We start from the raw sequence: 19,127 nt of genomic DNA, 5'->3' as shown, positions 1-19,127 counted from the left end.
TTCAAGACGCAAATGAAACTAATTTTGTGGAACCAAATCCACTTGCACATTATTTTTCAAATTTTCAAAATTAAAGCATAAACCCATTACAGGATTTTGTGTCCTAGGAAACTTAAAGAATGAATGGAAATCCTTGTTTCAAGAGAAAGGTAAATGTATATAAATGAATTAAAGTTATCACTCAATGACTTTTGCAAAAATGTTCCTTTTATTTTTTACGTTACTTTTAGTATGCAAAGTTGTCCCTTTATTTGAATACAAAGTTTTTGAATATAAAGTGTTTGAATTGTATACTCCTACCTTGATGATTTGCTGTTCTTGAAGACATCTTGTGATGGCTCAGCAGGTTTCAAAAACAATCAGGGCTGGTATACACAAAACTTTTCTGTTAGCCTTAGCAATTTCTGCTAGCTAACAGAGAGATGCTAACAGGTATGCACAAAGTGGAACTTGGCAACTGTTAGCTAGCAAATAGCTCTTTGGTAAAATTCCGCTCACTGGCGCTACATTTAGCATATTCTCGACATCATCATTTATTTATATGCATTAATCAGGTGATTTCAAACTCAATATTGATAAAAAAGCATTTTAGATCATTTTAAATGTATTTTGTTATTATATTAAAGTATTATTTATCTACGTATGAATATTAATATAAATGTGTGCTGTTCGAAGGAAGTATGTGCTCATGTGTAAACAAAACCCCGACAACAATTTAAACTCCATGGACCCAACTCCAAACACTCAACAAAGGAGGAAGAGGAAACCAAACTGGTCAAGTGATGAAACACTGCGCTTGGTTAACATCATGGCAGAAAAGCGATGTATAATAAAGGGACGGTTTCACCCTTCCCTGACCCATGCAGATAAGAAACGTGCATGGGAAGACATTACGAACTCTGTAAATGCGTGCAATTTACATGTGAAAAGAACTGAAGGAGAAGTTGTAAACAAATGGTTTACAGTGCTGTCCCACTCACGGAAGAAGATTGCTAATATCAACAAGGAGCAGAATCAATCAGGTAAGTTTCTATTTGTTTATTTATTCTATTTGTTTATTTATTCAAGGTTAGGTTAGGCTAAGATAGTTGAAAGTACCAAAAATAATAATTGGTAAGATTAACAAAGAAAGGTGGTGCGATAACCTAACCTACCCTAACCTATTTTAACCTAACCTACTTAACCTAACCTAACCTAACCTTCCCTAAGATAAATTAAATCAAATACAACAGGAAAATCTGAAAATTAGTGGTGGGGCAAAAGCAGGAAAGTAGCAAATGATAAAGTGAAAATGAAATGCACTCATAAGGTTTAGGTTTGTACATAGCGCCCCAAACATTATGATGACTAAATCATGAATTAATGCAAAAAAAAAAAAAAAACTAATAATAACCTACCCAAACCAAATTATGCAAAGTGCCAGTAGAAGTACATATATAAAAAAAAAGCAAATAAGGGAAATTAAATAAACAAAGTAAACTAAAATAATCCCAAGTAAAGCTTTGCAACAGGCTATTTATGTGACACAAAGAAAACGAGCCATATATGTCACACAAAGAAAAGTAACATAGCATTAATTATGAATTGTGTAATTGATCTTTTAGGTCCTGGTGGCCCTGAAGCAACTCCCCTGGATCCCATCGACTTGAAGGTTCAAGAAATGATTGGGGAGAAGAGTGTAACTATTGGTGGAATTTCTCCTGTCGAAGGAACCCTGTTGAGGTTGCAGTAAGTATAACTTTGGTAAAGATTTGGAAAACAGACAAATCTCTTTTTTAGAGAAGAACATGTTGAAAATATGCGTTTTTTTATGTATTTTATAATGGATATATTCTTTTCTCAGAAACCTGTCATTTCCTAATTATTAGAATTTTTTGTCATAACCAATAAATGGCATATTTCCAAGAAAAGAAACAATCTCCATTAAAAAGCACACCAAAAACACCCATTTTCAACATGTTCTCTGAAATATTACAAAAACACCCATTTTCAACATGTTCTCTGAAATATTACACTAACTAAACCTAACCTAACCAAACCTAACATAACATAACCCTCGGACACTCTTCTGTGTAGTATTAAACTAATTAATCGTATCCCTCCTCCTGGAAAGTTATTTGCCATAACTTACCTTATACATGATGTAGGTGACGATAAACTGTAAACTTACAATGGATATGCCAACTTTTCTTGTCTCTACATACCTACTTTTGTATTATTAATAAAGTAATACAAAAAATAATATTACTTAGTGTAAGATAGCTAGGCAGGGGAGCGAGACACAGGGACACACGTCTCTCCTTTATTGGGCTCGGCCCGGAACTGAGGATACACTCTTGGCGACAAGCAGTGATTGGCTTGCCGCCGGGAAAACATATCGTACACCATGTACAAATAATAATATATCCAATATCCCCCCGTAAGATAAATGTGTGCCTGCAACACATTAATCTGATATGTGTATGAGCATAACGGGCTACGACGGCACAGGAGGGGAACGAACTAAACTTGGAATGGAGGTAAGTATACACGTACGGGTGAGGAACAAAAAGAGAACTATACCTTTGAAAATAATAATACAAAATACAAACTAGAAGAACAATGGTTTTACCTGGCCTGAAGTCTGTCTGTGTATGTGCGTGTGTGTGTGTGTGTGTGTGTGTGTGTGTGTGTGTGTGTGTGTGTGTGTGTGTGTGTGTGTGTGTGTTACACATAGTCGCTCAGCCACCCCGGTCGCCGCACCTGCCTCCTGGGTGCGGGGCGTAGCTGAGGTTGGGTGGGGGTTGAGACTTGTGCAGGTGTCATGGTTGGTTGAGCGGCTGGCGGGGTTGGTGGGCGCAGGGTTGGCGGTGCGGGCGGTGGGGTTGACTCAGTGACGGGCCGCAGATGCTTCCTGTTCCTGAGGCTTATTCAGCCGCTACCATCAAGCCTGACAGTGTACTGCCTGTAGGGCAGCGCCTCCATGATCAAGCCCGTGCGGTCCCCCATGCCCGAGGCCTGGTTCTGCATCCTTACTCGTGTGCCGGGGGACAGGGGCCGGAGCTGTCTGGGTGTGCAGGTTGCCATCAGGGTGTTGCCTTCCTCCCCCATTTTCACTTCTCTCTCACGCAGCGTCCTTCCCCAGTGCCTGTCCACCTTGTAATGTCGTCGGGCCGTTGACACACCATCACGCAGCTGCCTTCCGGTGGCAAGTTGGGCGGGGGACTTGTTGACAGATCGCAGCGGGGTGTTAAGGTACTGCAGCACAGCGAGGGAGGTTTTGTCCGTGTCCAATGAGCCCTCGCTACCTGTGTTGGCTCTGATGATTCTTTTGGCCGTCTTGACAGCTGCTTCGGCCCACCCGTTTGACTGTGGGTACTGTGCTGAGGACAGGCGTGCAATGACACCCCACTTCTTGAGGAATTCCGACATTTCCTCGCTCGCCAGGTTCGGCCCCCCATCAGTGGACAGCTGTTCCGGAGCGCCCCATCGCGTGAAGTACTGCCTCATTTGACTCTTGATTTTATTAGATGTAGCACCGTGTGGGAAATGGGCGAGTTCTAGCCATCCAGTGAGCCTGTCAGTGTAGACCATGTAGGTGTGCCCCTCATGCTGAAACATGTCCGCCACTGTGGATTGGAATGGGTACTCTGGGGGTGGCGTGATGACGAGTGTTTCTGAGGGCTGAGAGGGAGCGTGCGTCTCGCATGATGTGCACGACGCCCGGTAGTGCTGCAGGTCCCCTTCCAACCCGGGCCAGTATACACATTGCCTTGCCCTCCACAGCATGGAATCTAGCCCTTGGTGACCAGCGTGTAAGTTTGCTGCTACCTGTGGGCGGAGGGGCTCAGGAATCACGAGTTGCACACAACCCTGGTCAAAGGTGTATGTGACAAGGTCTTGAGAGACTGCCAACCGGTCCCTCATGCCATAGAACGGGCGCAGGCAGGCCACTTCTTGCGCCTTGTGCAGGTGCCAGTCCGCGGCCAACACTTTGGCCAGTAGTAGTTGGTAGACAGGGTCGTCGGCTGCAGATTTTCTCACCGCTGACTCGTTGAGAACGTGACCCTCGTGTTCGGCTGTGGCGATGACCACGGCTGCTACTGCCTCAGTGAGGTCCTCATCCAGGTTGGCGTCGGTGTCTGTGGTGGGGCTTCTGAGGGCTGGGTACCTGGACAGGAAGTCAGCTGCGGCGTTCCTTTTTCCTGGCAGATATTTGACTTGAAAGCGGTACTGTAGCATTCGCTCCTTGAGCCGGAAGAGTCGTGGGTTGATGACTTCTGTGAGGGCCCTGTCCCCCAGCAGCTTGGTGAGAGGGCGGTGGTCGGTGACGATGGTGAGGTTCGGGCACCCCAACAAGAACAGCCGGGCTTTCTGGAGGCACCACACCACAGCCAAGGTTTCCCCCTCTACCGCGGCGTAACCAGTCTCAGCGGCCGTGAGGTGGCGGCTTCCGCACAGGGCCAGACGCCAGCCCGCCCTGCAGCAGAAGGGAGCGGCAGCAGACGAGCAGTGGCAGAACTGCTGCAGGATAATGAATCCAATGCCCTCCCTGCTCCAGTCTGTTAGGGCAACTGTGGGGCGGGTTTTGTCGTAATATGCCAGGCCGTCCTTTGCAAGCTGGCATATGGTGTCATGAGCGCGGCAGAATTTCTCCTGCAGGTGCTCGTCCCAGTACACAGCCTTTCCGCACGGCTTCTTCAGGAGCTCCCTGAAGGCGTTCATGATTGGGGCTGTGGCGAGGAATGGGGCAAGTTGATTGACAAACCCGTACCACGACCTGATGTCTGAGATGGAGGGCTTGTCAGGCATCCTGAAGCTTTTGATTGCCGCTAGGCGCTCGTCTGTGGGTTTGTGCTCCTCCCAGCCGAGGCGAAAACCCACGAAATCCACCTCCCTCCATGCGAACTGGAATTTTTCAGGCTTCAAAGTAATCCCCTTGGCTGCATAGGTCGCCAGAAACTCGTACGTGTGCCAGAATGCATCTTCAATGTTGCTGTCGTAGAGGAGGGTGTCATCGATACACTTGTGCTTCCTCACGATGCCTTGGATGGCATCATCGAAGCGCTTTGTGTATGCGTCGCCAGCAGAACAGTGGCCCATGGGGGTCCGGAGGTACCGGAACCTCCCCCATGGGGTGATGAAGGTGGTGAGACTTCGACTCTCCTCGTCCAGCCTGACTTGGTGGTACCCCCAATAAGCGTCAGCCACTGTCTTGAAGCAATGTTTGGGGACACTAGACACCATGTCGAAGGGGGCGGGGGTGTGGTGTGTCTCTCTGCTGCATGCGGCGTTGAGGCGCTGGTAATCGACGGTGCGCCGCGGTTGCCCTGATTTCTTTGCTACCACAACCATGCGGGCACACCACTCCATGGGTTCCCCTGCCGGGACGGGCTCGATGACGCCTCTCCGTACGTCGTCTTCAAGCTGGGCTTTCACCTCGTCCTCCCAGTGTTTCGGCACCGAGGCGGGCGTGTGGCAGGCGTAGGGGACAGCGTTGGGTGCCAGGTGGATGTGGTGAGGCTCGCCGTCCATCACGGGCAGCAGGCTCCTTGTGGTGTTGAAGGCGGAGGCCGAGAAGTGTTGTAGTAGCCACTCCTCTAGCCGTTGTACGTGCTCCTCGTGTGGCGGGAATGGTATCGTGGCGGGCTTGGCAGGCGGCTGGGCATGCTTGGCGGTCGTGTCACGCGCTTCCACTGCTTGCACTGTCGGCAGGGAGTGGTGAGGGAAGCCAGCGGGCACCAGCCCCAGCTCTTTGCACACGCTCAGTGACAGGAACAGCGACCTGGCGAAGGGTACGAAGTATACTTCTTGCTGTGAAGCATGGCCGCCAAGGTAAATGTCACACCGGCACGATCCGAGGCACCGTAAGGGCAAGTCTGCTACATCCCGCAAGCCTGCACGTCCCTGTAGCTGCGTGGGTTGTATGTTGAGACTGGACAGGAGGGCCGCCCCCGCGACGCACACCTGGGCGCCGGTGTCCGCCACAGCTGCTGTGCGGTGCTTGGCGCCCTTGCCAAGCGCCACTGTTACCTCTATGGTGGGTTGGCGGGACACGTTCGCGCCTGCCGTTGTCACTGATCCCGAGACGGCGTTGGCAGATGCAGTGCCGTGTGGGCGCCTGGAGCTCCTGCAGCACCTCTTGAAGTGACCTTTCTTACGACAGGCGACGCAGACTGCTTCCCTGGCCGGGCAGGAAGCTCTGTCAGGGGCGTGCGAAGTACCACAGTTCCAGCAAGTACGTGAGGGCTGTGTCTTGCCAGAGGTGGTGGTCGAGCGTCTGGTCCCCGTCCTCCTCGGCCCGCACGGTGCCAGCCGCGCGACTGCTTTCCCGCCAACCGCCCACACCTGTGGTGTGTTGGCGGGCTGCCTCATATGCACAACTTATGGCCCTTAGGGCGTCCACACTGCCTAACGAGTCACACGCTTGATACACCTGCTGTTTGAGGCCCGTGTCGCGGATGCCTACCACAAGCTTTTTCAATAGCAAGTACTCAGAGAGGTTGAGGCTGCACTGGGGACACTCAAACGCGCAGTCGTTGACTTTCTGGGCGCCCCGTACGAAGTAGTCACTAACACACTCGTCCTGCCCTTGGCTGACACCGAAAAACTCTGCCCACTGCACTGCCGGGCTGGAGGAGCGAAGCACTAGGTTACCAATGGCGTCCAGCGCCTCCTGCTGTGTGAGGGCGCTCCACTGGTCGAAGGTGAATCTGGCGTCCAAGGCACGTTGCAGCGGGGGGCCACAGAGGAGTCTGACGTGATGGACCGCTTCCTGGCGTGGCCACTTGTAGAGGAGGAGCCAGCACTCCATGGACCGTTTCCACGACCTGAATGCAGCTGGTGTCATATCCAGGTCGCATTTCTCGGGGGCAGCCAAGAGAGGCACCCGAGGGGCGGGCGCCATGTTGCCTCGTGTGATGAGCGCAGCCATGTTGGCCTGCAAGGTGGTGATGGCTTGTTGCTGGTCACTGATGGTCTGCCTTGCCTGCTGGAGCAGCGGCTGGAGGCTGCGAGGAACCACTGTCGTCGAGGCCCTAGGCGTCGAGCGAGGGGATCGGCAAGGTAGAGGCATCTTGACCGGTGTAGGTAAGGGTTTCACTGCGCCATGTAAGATAGCTAGGCAGGGGAGCGAGACACAGGGACACACGTCTCTCCTTTATTGGGCTCGGCCCGGAACTGAGGATACACTCTTGGCGACAAGCAGTGATTGGCTTGCCGCCGGGAAAACATATCGTACACCATGTACAAATAATAATATATCCAATACTTAGCATATGATTTATTGTGTAGTATTATTAAGTTTGTTATGCTGTATCTTCATTTGCTTCAATAATTTTATATTGATGTGTTTTCTCGTGAAGATGCCTTCAGCCAAGGCAAAGCGTAGCATTAAAGTTGCAAGATCTGACTAAAAGTTGTTCCTGGTTTTATGCTCTTTTTAGGAAGCTGCGGGCCAACAGGGCACATAACCAACAGCAGGTGACCCATCATCATCAGCAGCAGCAGCAGCACCAGGAGGACCACCAGCAGCAGCACCAGGTAGACCACCAGCAGGACCATCAGCAGTACCCCCACCAGGAGGACAACCAACAGCATCAGCTCCTGGAGGTGCATCAGCAGCAGGAGGAGGTGTTGGTGATCCCTTCACCACAACTAGTGGCTGATGATAGTAGCAATGTTCAAATAAATTATTTGGACCTTGCTGCAGCAAATGCAAATTCAGTTTACAAGGACGAAAAGCGTAGGCTGAAGCTGCTCAAGGAAAAAGCCAAGATTGAGTACTGGCAAGAAAGAGCAAAATACTACAAAAATAAAAGAACTTAAGACTTTGCATAATCTTACTTTTTCTCATGTGGAGTAAAACTAGTCTGTACATCTTACTTTTATTTCCTATATTACTGCTAAGTGATATTATGGCCATCTTGTGCTCCCTTAAGAGAAAGTAGTTCGGTGAGAGAATTTGTTGTCTCCATACGAAGATACATGCAATGCTGACTTGACAGGGTCCACATGTTGTGACTTCATGCATCACTGAAACAATCAAAAAGATAAACGTTAGAGCATACAAATTTTGGGTTAAGCAATAGGGAGAGGAAAGGAAGAGTTTCTGTTATTTAAGCAAGGTTTGGTGTTTCCAACATACAGTGATTCCCACATATGGAGATAGATCTGTTACAAATGTGTGACATCAAAACATCACATGTTTGTAATAGATCTGTTCTCTGCATGTTAGAATCACTATATAATATACATATATACTATATAATATATAGTGTTTTTAATATTATTAAAAACACTAAACCTTGCTTAAGTAAGTCTCTTCTTTTCCTTTCTAAATCTCTAAATGTAGGAGTGTTAATCATTATGACACTCACTCTTTAAATATGTAGAGAAGCACAATTCATATAAAATCAGCCGATGATTATAATGTAGTAGCTCTGATAAACTGGATATGAACTAAGGGTACGTACTTGAAAATGTAGGTTGGCAATATAGTCCCGGAATGGATGTCCATTGCGGGCAGCAGGAATGCCTGGATTTAGATGCAACTGTGCACCATCACCTACTTCTACTGCATCATCCTCAACATTGTCATCAGGGAAAGGGATGTTCCAAGCTTTACAAATGTTGTGAAGCACAGCACAGACATTAATCAACTTGCACGTCTTTTCAGGACCGAGACGCACCTCACTATGCAGAACATGAAATCTTTTTTTAAGTTGGCCAATGCCTCGTTCCACAGTGCAACGAGCCTTCCTATGAACTCTGAAAAAAGCGAAAGGAATGACATACGTACTTTTATTTTAAAGTACCTATATCAGACCATATATCTATTCATGATGACCAGTGATTAAAATCTAAATCAAACATAATAAAAGAATCACAATGTAGTAATGCATATACTTCAAAATATACTATTGTTTATTTCCTACACAAAAGCATTAAGGTTAAACCAAAGTGGTATACACAAATTAGTAACTAGATTTAGGTTGAATTAACTAGTACAAGATAGTAAGATAGTTTTTCTTTCCTAGATTTCTCTGACCTGTTTTGGTTAATGTACATATGTTGGATTAGCTTGGAGAACACTTGGAAAATATTTATAACCTAAATGAGTTGTGCTTTTAAGGTTAGGTTAAGATAGGGTGGCTGAATACTATGGGTTTTTATTGCCTATGAGAGAACTTGAAAAATTACAACCTAAGTTTCTTAGGTTATGTGAATTTGGGGTGGCTGGATTTACCGGTAAGGTAGGTTAGGTTAGATTAGTTGGTAGAATTAGTTAGGATGTGTTAGTATGTTCACTTAAGTTCTGTTCAATTCAGCTAGGTTGGGTTTCAGTTATGTTTCTTTTTTTGTGTGTGTGAATTTGTTCTGTATGTGTGTGGGGAATATATGAGCAAAAATTGCTGGGTAAATTTCTGTTGGGGAGATTTTTCTTCAAATTCGCCATTGCGACTGGTTAGGTTTAGTAATGTTAGGTTATAATTTGGTTTGGTTAAGTTTAATTTTTTTTTTTTTTTTCTGCTCATATATGTGTAAGGTGGCATATAGAAAATTGCGACAGAAAGCGATATAATTTTAGTTTATGCCCATACTCTTCCCTCTCCTTGCCAACAAGCATGGGGACTTGTGGGACATTAAATGCATATTTTCTTGCATAATAAGGGTTGAAAAGTTAGATTAAGTAGGGTACAGTTAGATAATTAGTATTTTGGGAGGTCCAGGGGGATGCAACCAAGGCTAACTGGAGAGAGCTCCCCCTGTAGTCAGCCTTGATACAACCCCCTGTGGCTAGGTTAGGTTAGGTAGGTTGGTTAGTTAGGTTAGGTCAGGTTAGGATAGGTCAGACATTGGATACAATAGGTTAAGTTAGGTAGATTAGGATAGATCAGAGATTTGATAGCTTAGGTTAGATTAGGTCCCACAAGTTCCCATGCTTGTTGGCAGGAAGAGGGAAGAGTGTGGGTACAAACTAGAATTTGACCTAGAAAGTTACTAGATTCATTCAAAGCATATCTAAACCTACCAGAACACAATTTACAAATAAACTCATCTGTTATAATTAGCTTGTGCAACAGTTTGAGGGCGAAGGTAAGGAGTGAGGAGCCATTGCTTGCAGGGATAGCCATTGTCCCCGAGAAGGTAGCATCCTGCAGGTACATGTTGTTCTTCAAACATCAATTTCAGTGCTGACTCATCTAGTATTCTTGCATTGTTGACTGAGCCAGGCCACCTTGCCACAATGTCAATTATCTGGTTTATCCGGTCTGATGCAAGAACTATTCAACATGGATACCGAATACCAAATAACCATCAATATCCAGCCGAATAGGCTATACAGTGCACCGCTATCTTCTTTCTTTCTTTCTTTCTTTCTTTCTTTCTTTCTTTCTTTCTTTCTTTCTTTTCTTTTGAATACGGCTATTAACTTCATCATCCACATATTTGATAGGAGTCATTTGTGTTTAGAACTGTCAGAGTATTTTGCAAGGTAGGACTTAAGTATTCTGCCAGTACTTAAGTGTAAGATTTGAGAATTTTGTCTGTTAAGTGTACCTAGCAATACAAAATATTTTTTGTAGTTATAATCCCTTCCCAAATGGGAACAATTTTGCCTCTTTCTGCTGTTGACCACCCTGCACAACTGGCCTCTTTGCATTTATAGTACCGTAAAATAGATTAGATTAAGGGACTAGACAGCTAGGGTTCTCATCCACTCTCTTCCTCCACTACCTTAGATGTTGTTGGCATATTATAATCAAACTGAGAGCTAGAAAAAATGCTTAAATCATCAAAATGCAAGTGGCAATTTTTTTCTTGCAAGGGATATATTGAAAGAAACTGGTGATGAAGAAATGAGTGATGTAATGTCATGCATATAAGTCTCATGCCAGACCTCACACCTCTTCTGCCTAATGTGATGTGTCTGCATTTTGTAAATCACTTTAGCCTTCTCCCTCTACTTCTCAGGAGCATGATTCATTAAGATTTGATATACAAGCATCATTATTATAAAGAAACAAGAGGAACCTGACTGTGAAAATGAAATGCTCATATCAAGCCAAACCTCTTCATCAGCTTTATTATCCTATCTTTATACAGTGTCATTAAGGGTGTGTGCACAGAGACAGCATGTTAACAGTGCACTGGAAACCAGCGCAGTAAGGTGTTCACAAAGATGTGGGTAACCAGTTCCGACCCACTCAGAGAGCGACACAGACAGAGGGAGTATCTGTCATCAGTATCAATATGCCAGGTATACAAGATGTCAAGCTCATCATCTGATGATGACTTCATGCTGCTCGATAGTGTTCATACAAAAGTTAAAAGAAAAAGAAGAGTAGTACATGAAATAAACTACAAGAGAGAAGTTTGAAGAATATCATCATCTTCTAAGTGATCTGAAAAGGGACAAATCATGATTTTTTGAATACACAAGAGACATTGAACTACATTCTCAAGAAAGTTGAACATCTTCTCGTGAAGACATGGTGTAACTGGCACGAGCAACCCATTCAACCTGAAGAAAGACTTATCATTACTATCAGGTGAGCTAAATTCTGATACTAAAATCAATTTCATATTACTTTATCAATAAGATGATAATCATAGATAGTATAGGGAACAAATAACTTTTATTTGAATTTTACAGTTTATATTGTATAGGACTGATGAACACAACAAAGTAAAGATACAGATATCATTAATCCTAATAACAAAACAATTGCATAAAATAAACATTTCTCCTAGTACAGACATATGTGTAATACTAAGACTGTTATTGTGCTACATAGGTTATGAAGTCATACCTGTGGCATAAAATTGAGACTATAGGTGAGTGGGCATAGGAGTAAGGAGACACCCGTGGAGTATAAGCAGAAGCTGAGGAAGAGGAACCATGGGTATCTGGAAGGAGAGATATGGCAGGCACTGGATATGTAAATTGTTGTACAAGTTCTTGTAGGCAGCTTCTAAATGTCAGCTTCTGCACAGCAGGAATTCTTTTGACATGAGGTAACAAATTTTTGAAGAACATCAAATCCTTGTCATCTTCTTTGTCTTGCTTTCAATATCTTTTTCTTTCAAGTATTGAATTTTTTGTTGTTCAATATCCAATATGCTCTGGTTGTAGTCATCTGTTTCAGAGCATTTACTAGCTCCCTTTTTCTTTGGACAGGTGGCAGGTGAAGTGAGCCATTGCTTTTCCATAACTTCATCCTCACATTCAGGTGTGTCTTTAGTGTGAGATGAAGAGGCTGATGCACCTTCCTCTGTAGCCAAGGGGGGGGGCTCCATGGTAACAATTTGGAATTCTACTTGAGGTGATTCTGGTAATGAGGTTTCAACAGTATCACCGGTTAGCACACCTGATAAATTTCCAGTTGAAGCTCTTGCTTTCATGACATCTTTTAGGAAATGCAGAAACTTGAAATATTGCCACTTTGATGTGGGAGTGTCACCTGCAGCATCACCTGATCGAGCTGGTGGAATTTTCCCAAGCTCAACAGCAAACTGGTCTCTAAGATATTTCTATTCTTTTTTTAACCAGTGTCTCTGAAAAGACAGAAGATTTGGGAAGTGGTAAAAAAAAAGGCTTGATAATAATACATATTATGCTAATATGCATACTGTACATACATATCCTGGGCAGACATCCTTCAAGACTATACTCTATAGGCAAAGCACACACAAATATGCATGCAAACACATTTTCAAGCCTCACCAAGGCTAATAATGATTATATTATCATATTTGTCATTGTTTATTGACATTGCTTATAATATTATTTGCAGATATCTTGCCACAGGATTATCATTCCGTGCCCTTGCTTTTTCGTTTAGGGTTGGAGTGACAATGATGGGAAAGATTGTTGCAGAGACTGTTATCACACTGTGGGAAGAACTAATGAGGAACACATGCCAGTACCAACAAAGGAATCTTTCAAATTGATTGCTGAAGATTTTTACAGCATCTGGAATTTTCCTAACTGTTTAGGCTCTGTTGATGGAAAACATATCTGTGTTCAGTGTCCCCAAAATTCAGGATCAATATAGTTTAACTATAAAAAAAAAATTTTCCCATTGTCCTTCAAGCTGTTGCAGATGCATCAGCAGGTTGCCAGTGCAAATATCACAGACTTGAAAAAAAAAAAAAAAAATACACCCTCCCACACCTTTGGGGAATATATTGCATTGCAATTATATCAGTGACCCACACAAATGGTCAATGGTAGCTACTAAAGTAATGCAGTTTCTTCATGAATGCATGTTTGAAATTCAATGACATGTAAATAAACAGCATATGTTTCTATGTTTTCCTTTATCCTATAAGATGCTATGACAGTTCAGTCTCAAAGGGAAAGAGGAAGAAGAGTTTAAAGAGTACCAAAACAAATTTAAAGTTTTTCTCACTGAGGTACCCTCTACCTCAGTGATTCTCAACCAGAGGTAAATTTACCCCTTTGGAGTAAAAAATTACATGGCGGGAGGTAAATAATTGATATACCTGATAACTGAATAATACCATATTTCCCACCATATGACACTTTTTCCCCCTCCCTCCCCCCCAAAAAAAAGCTCCAAAAATCACCCTGCGTCTTATACTCCAATGGTCAGGTTTGAGTAAACCTATGGGCTATGGTTACTGGTACTAAAGTAACACTTAAACACCACTGTTTAACTCCAGAATGAAATATATATGTTTATATATTATTAAATAATGATTACAAATCAAAACAGTGCCAAAAATTACTAGATAATGATTACAAACCAGAATAATGCTAAATCATAAAAGCTGATTGATGTAACTCTGAAGCACATCACTCAATTTGAATAAAAATTGTGGTAAATTTATTAAGCTAATGAATAGCTTTATTCTGAAATCATATCCATAATTTGTATGAAGAAAGCGTTCTTAGCTAGTTACACTTTGTGCACTTACCAAGAAACATGGCTACAAGCGCAATCTTAACATAAGCAGGAACTGTTTTGTTTATGATTTCAAGTCAACAATTGCTTGGGGTAGGAGCACTGTAACATTTCAGCCAATAGTGGAACATCTTGAACACAGAGAAAGGCAGAAAGCAACATAAGGTGGTATCATAGTCATAATTGTTCAGCAAGTTATGATCACTGATAAACTGGTATGATATTTTCTCTTCTGTGTTGGTTTGAGCTGCAATTTGGACCAAAGCCTGATTGAGGGGCAGGCTATGAAGTTTAGGAAAAAGTGGAGCTTATTTTATTTTTTCTAAATATCCCCAGCCAAATTATAGGTGTCTTATATGGGAGGAAATACGATATATATATATATATATATATATATATATATATATATATATATATATATATATATATATATATATATATATATATATATATATATGTGTGTGTGTGTGTATGTGTGTATGTGTGTGTTTGTGTGTGTGTGTGTGTGTGTGTGTGTGCGTGTATGTAAATAGACACAAATACACTCATACCTTGGCACTATGAACCTCACTTTAACAGATTTTAGAAGCAGCAGACAAAATCTGGAGCAGCTGACTCAATTTGAAAGTCCTGCACACTACAGATGGAGTTGTGGCAACACTGGACATGAGCTGCTTGTTGCAGGTGGTCAATTTGTTTACATGAGTGTAACAACATGTGTAGGTCATTGTTCTATAGTTTATGCCCTTTTTATGTGTTGTTTGAATTATTATAATTTTCTACAACCATGCCGTCTGGAAAGAAAGTAGAAAAGACAGCCAGCAAGTGACCTTGATGCAATGGTCTCTCTCTCTCTCTCTCTCTCTCTCTCTCTCTCTCTCTCTCTCTCTCTCTCTCTCTCTCTCTCTCTCTCTCTCTCTCTCTCTCTCTCTCTCTCTCTCTCTCTCTCTCTCTCTTTTCTTTCTTTCTCTCTCTTTGTCTTGTCTTGGGTCTTTGCCTCTTTCTTTTTCCCTGTACTTCTGTTTCCAGTGCTCTTTTCTCATCACTTTATCCATGACATGGACACCATCCAAGTCTTGCCTCATGTCTTGCATTACTTATCTTCTCTCATGTCACCCCATGCATCCATTGCAACATCCTCATTTCATCTACCTCCATTCTCCTCTCATTTGCCTCCATCGCATAGATTATTGCTGGTGTTACCACAGTTTTGTACACCTTTACTTTTAATTTCACTGACATTTTCTTATTGCACAATACTCCCGATGCATCTCTCCAGCTTCACCATCCAGCTTGGATTCTTCCTGTTATTTCTCAATCCTCTACTGTTTGGTGATAGGGTGGATCCCAAGTTATAAATGCATCCACTCTCAGCCCCGCACCATCCAGTCTAATGCTTTCCCATCTATCCTGCTACTGCTCTGCACAAATTATATACTCTCTTTGTCTTATTTTTTTTTTCATTCCTCTACTTTTTCAGTGCTTGTCTCCACTTATCTAATTTCCTCTCTTTTTCCTTCTTTTGTCTCACTCACCATAACCACATCATCAGTATACACCATATCCCATGGTATCCTTTCTCTTAATGAACTTTTACTGTACTGTCATGTTATTAATTATTACAGTTGGGAGCATATTGACTTACAAGCTACAAATTTTTATACCCAAGTTTTTACTCTTGCAGAGCCAACACTGAAAATAACACTCAGAAGATTATTATTAGTACTTACAAAACTGATTGGGAGTCTCGTTCAGCCAAGAGATTCAAGGATTTAAAGGAGGCAACAGTGGAAACTAACAATTCTGGTGACATGACTCATAGTTCAAGCAACATTAAAGGTAATGTAAATAAGAGCTTCATTGGTTTTTGACACATTTTTGTTTATCTATTGCAAAATATTTGTTTTATTGCAATTACTATATTTGATGGTATGTAAGATGCACTCTTCAGAAAAAAAATGTAATTGGTATTTTTTGTGTGGTGCATACTTCCCAGTTTTCATTGGTTTTTGAGAGCTTTGGGAGATGCAAGTGATAGAATTAGGCCACTTGAAAAAATTTATAGATGAGTAAAAGTAAAGGTGTTATCTTCCTCTGACTTCCAAGTAATTACTGGTACTGCCCACTTCCATCACTTTTTCATCCAACTGTCGGAGCAGATTTGCAGTCCTCAACTTTCAGGTAGGAATTTGATATGCTGGAGGAAAATTCGAAGTCAAATGACATTCTATGTAAATTGTTGAAAAAACAAAAATAGTTCACAATAGTGATTTTATTTTTTTGCATAACTTGAAATAGAACAAAGATTATGACTAAGAAAAAAGAAACAAAAACAAAACTTTAAAAGAGAACAACATAAGTTGTGAGTTGACTTCTAATAAAACAAACACTAACACACTGTGAAAGTGCAGCAATGGCCAGCCAAGGGACCAGGGCTGGGATACTCAAAACACGACTTTGGTAAAGGTACCTGTTAGCCAAAGGTGCCTTTGCAAATGTCATGCTAAAGATGGCTTTGGTGCAGCTTGAATTCAGATACACAAAACTTTTCAAAGGTACCTTTGGCCCCGCCTTAATGCGGAAGGTACCTTTAGCTCCAAAGGTGCCTTTGTACAACCCAGCCAATCACAGTGGCTGTAAGAAAAGTGTTTGGAAGGTTAAAGCCAATCAGAAAGGAAAATTTTATCAGCTGGTGCTTGCAAACACTAAACACATGGTGAAGGCTAGAGTTGAGTGTTAAGTTTGTAAATTTTTGGAGAATAATGGCAGATGGGAGGGAACATATAGCAAAGACAAAACTGCCAAGTTTTAATGAAGAAGAACTTGTAGCCATGGTGACAGCAGCAGCAGAAAGGAAAAACATTATATTTGGAGCTTTCTTGGATACTGTGTCAAGAAGAACAAAAGAGACACAGCATGGACTGAAATTACTAGAGCCATGAACAGCATCAGCAAATTTCCAAGAGAGGCGAAGGCTGTAAGGAAGAAATTTAGAGATTTTCGCTCTGAGATAAAGCGGAAGTTAAGCCAACACAAGACTCAGATGAAATGTACAGGTAAGAATAAATCAAAATCTCTTTGTACTTTATATTATTTAGTTAATGTTGTCCCACTAATTTCTAGAAAGACTATTTACTTCTGCTGAAATGTGATGGGGCATCTAGGGTATCATATACTAGTTAAAATTGTGGATACTGTATGATTATAATTTGTAGAGTAGCTGTAGGATAGGTAAATATGTATTTTGAGTTAAGATTTGTTTTCTGTACGTGCCAGTTTCTCCTAAACCTAGCAATTTACTTGTAATCTTACCTTGGAAATGGCTTCAGGCAACTGCACCCTCAAACCCTCTTGGAAACTCATCATATGAGTAAAACAGTTATATCTCAATTTTCATTAAAAAATATAAAAAATCATTTTTTTGTTCAATGAAGCACACCATTTCCACCTCACTCCCTTTGCCATTAGATATGGTTAGGTTAGGTATGGCATGGGATGGTTATGTTAGGTATGGATAGGTTAGGTTTGGTTAGGTTACGTCAACTCTCTCTCTCTCTCTCTCTCTCTCTCTCTCTCTCTCTCTCTCTCTCTCTCTCTCTCTCTCTCTCTCTCTCTCTCTCTCTCTCTCTCTCTCTCTCTCTCTCTCTCTCTCTCTCTCTCTCTCTCTCTCTCTCTCTCTCTCTCTCTCTCTCTCTCTCTCTCTCTCTCTCTCTCTCTCTATATATATATATATATATATATATTGACAGTAAACTAAATCAGGAAATAAGGCTCTGATTGTAACTGTGTGCAGTACTACTAAGTATTGTTTATTTACAAATGTTTGGAAACATACTGCAATACTACGTAGGGATTTTGCTATATCCTTTACATTATCATCAATCTCATGCTGGACCTGTAGCATTTCATCTATCTTATCCAAGTACAGATGGGTAGCTGAGTGACCAGATGAGTCTGCCATGTTCTGTGCATCCTCATAGACTTTTCCTTCAACTTTCAATCTTGATACACCTCTCTTCTTCATCTTCCCATTAATATGTCTAAAGAATAGTTTGGGTTCATTTATACACTTTTCTGTTATATCTCTTTCATACTTTCTTCTCTCCATTCTTATTATCACAATGTACTCATAGTATCAGTATATTCCTCCCATCTGCTCTCAGTTTTCCTTTTCTTCCATCTATTCCAAGCATTTAACTTATAATTTCTAGCCTTTTTTGCATTTTGTATTGAACCATTCTGTTACCGTCAAGAGGTGGTGAAGGTTATTTCAGACCCACATGATGACACGAATCATTTATTGAATCCGGTCAGAACCTGAAGACATACATTAATGATCACAGACAATATTCTGTATGAATAATTTGTGTAATACAGGTATTATTCTGCATATTAGTTATAGGATAATGTATTCTTACACAGACAGTTGTTAAACTTACGTGTTTGGGTCTTGGGGTAATCGTTAAGTAACGCACACGCCCTTTCTGACAGGTGTTCTAGGTAAGTCCATCTACTTCTGTCTCTGCAGCAACACACATCCTCCCTGCGCGAGTGTCCTCAGCAAAGTGTCCCTATCATCCGCAGTTACTGCCTGGGTTCCTACCCTGTCCATCGTTATCCATTAGCGATGGCGATAAGGCCAGCCTCATCTTATCCTCATGTCATAACAAGCATCTTTCATCTCCTTACATCAACAGTACCTTAACACCGACCATACAAGAAATTCACTGACCTAGACCTCATCTTGGTCCTCGCCCTTATCTCCAGGTCCTGTCCTTTCTCATTAACAAACTTGCTTGCACAACAACAACTTCTTTCACCCACTTGGCGGTAACACATTCCTTACCCTTTCTACATCTTGCTCCTCCTCTAGCTTCAAAGTTCCCCACAGCAGTATTACATATCCTTATAAATTCATCCCATTTTTCTTGAACATCTGCATGTTCAAAGTCTTTCCAGTCCATGGCAGCAAAGTACTTTCTTAATTTAAAAAAATCAGCTTTAATATATTTAAATCTCCTTACCTTATAATTTTTTATCAGTGATTACATTTTCATTTTTCAAATTAAATTCCATCAACACATGATCACTTTTACCTAAAGGGTTATCATAGTGTATAGTTTCAATAATTTCCATATCCTTGGTAAACATTAAATCAAGTCTTGATGGTCTTGTATCACAATCTTGTATCACAATCAACCCATTGAGTCATGA

The 19,127-nt window shown here is 42.2% G+C and overlaps 2 protein-coding genes across 3 annotated transcripts in view; both read left to right on the top strand.

The window, feature by feature from the left end:
• LOC135097885 (piggyBac transposable element-derived protein 3-like) overlaps window positions 1-19,127 on the top strand; it is a 98,673-nt gene that overhangs the window by 53,075 nt on the left and 26,471 nt on the right. For both annotated transcript variants that reach the window (XM_064000224.1, XM_064000386.1), the window contains exon 4: window positions 15,598-15,752. In XM_064000224.1, the coding sequence (XP_063856294.1) occupies window positions 15,598-15,752 (155 nt within the window). The remainder of the gene's footprint in view (window positions 1-15,597; window positions 15,753-19,127) is intronic.
• Window positions 96-8,029, top strand: LOC135098197 (myb/SANT-like DNA-binding domain-containing protein 4). The gene is made up of 3 exons (XM_064000470.1): window positions 96-1,022; window positions 1,605-1,728; window positions 7,425-8,029. Exons 1-3 carry the CDS (start codon window positions 659-661, stop codon window positions 7,804-7,806), a joined length of 870 nt encoding a protein of 289 aa, XP_063856540.1. The 5' UTR covers window positions 96-658; the 3' UTR covers window positions 7,807-8,029.

Source organism: Scylla paramamosain, chromosome 1 (genome assembly GCF_035594125.1).
Source record: "Scylla paramamosain isolate STU-SP2022 chromosome 1, ASM3559412v1, whole genome shotgun sequence".
NCBI lineage: Eukaryota > Metazoa > Arthropoda > Malacostraca > Decapoda > Portunidae > Scylla > Scylla paramamosain.
Note: the sequence above shows the minus strand (reverse complement) of the source record. Positions and strands in the feature narration are given on the sequence as shown.

What these genes read in the sequence shown, in the direction of transcription:
- LOC135098197 (XM_064000470.1), top strand. Translation starts at nt 659, where the DNA reads ATGTGTGCTGTTCGAAGGAAGTATGTGCTCATGTGTAAACAAAACCCC. An exon ending in CAAGGAGCAGAATCAATCAG is followed by an intron (nt 1,023 to 1,604) that starts GTAAGTTTCTAT and finishes TTGATCTTTTAG; the next exon opens with GTCCTGGTGGCCCTGAAGCA. An exon ending in GGAACCCTGTTGAGGTTGCA is followed by an intron (nt 1,729 to 7,424) that starts GTAAGTATAACT and finishes TGCTCTTTTTAG; the next exon opens with GAAGCTGCGGGCCAACAGGG.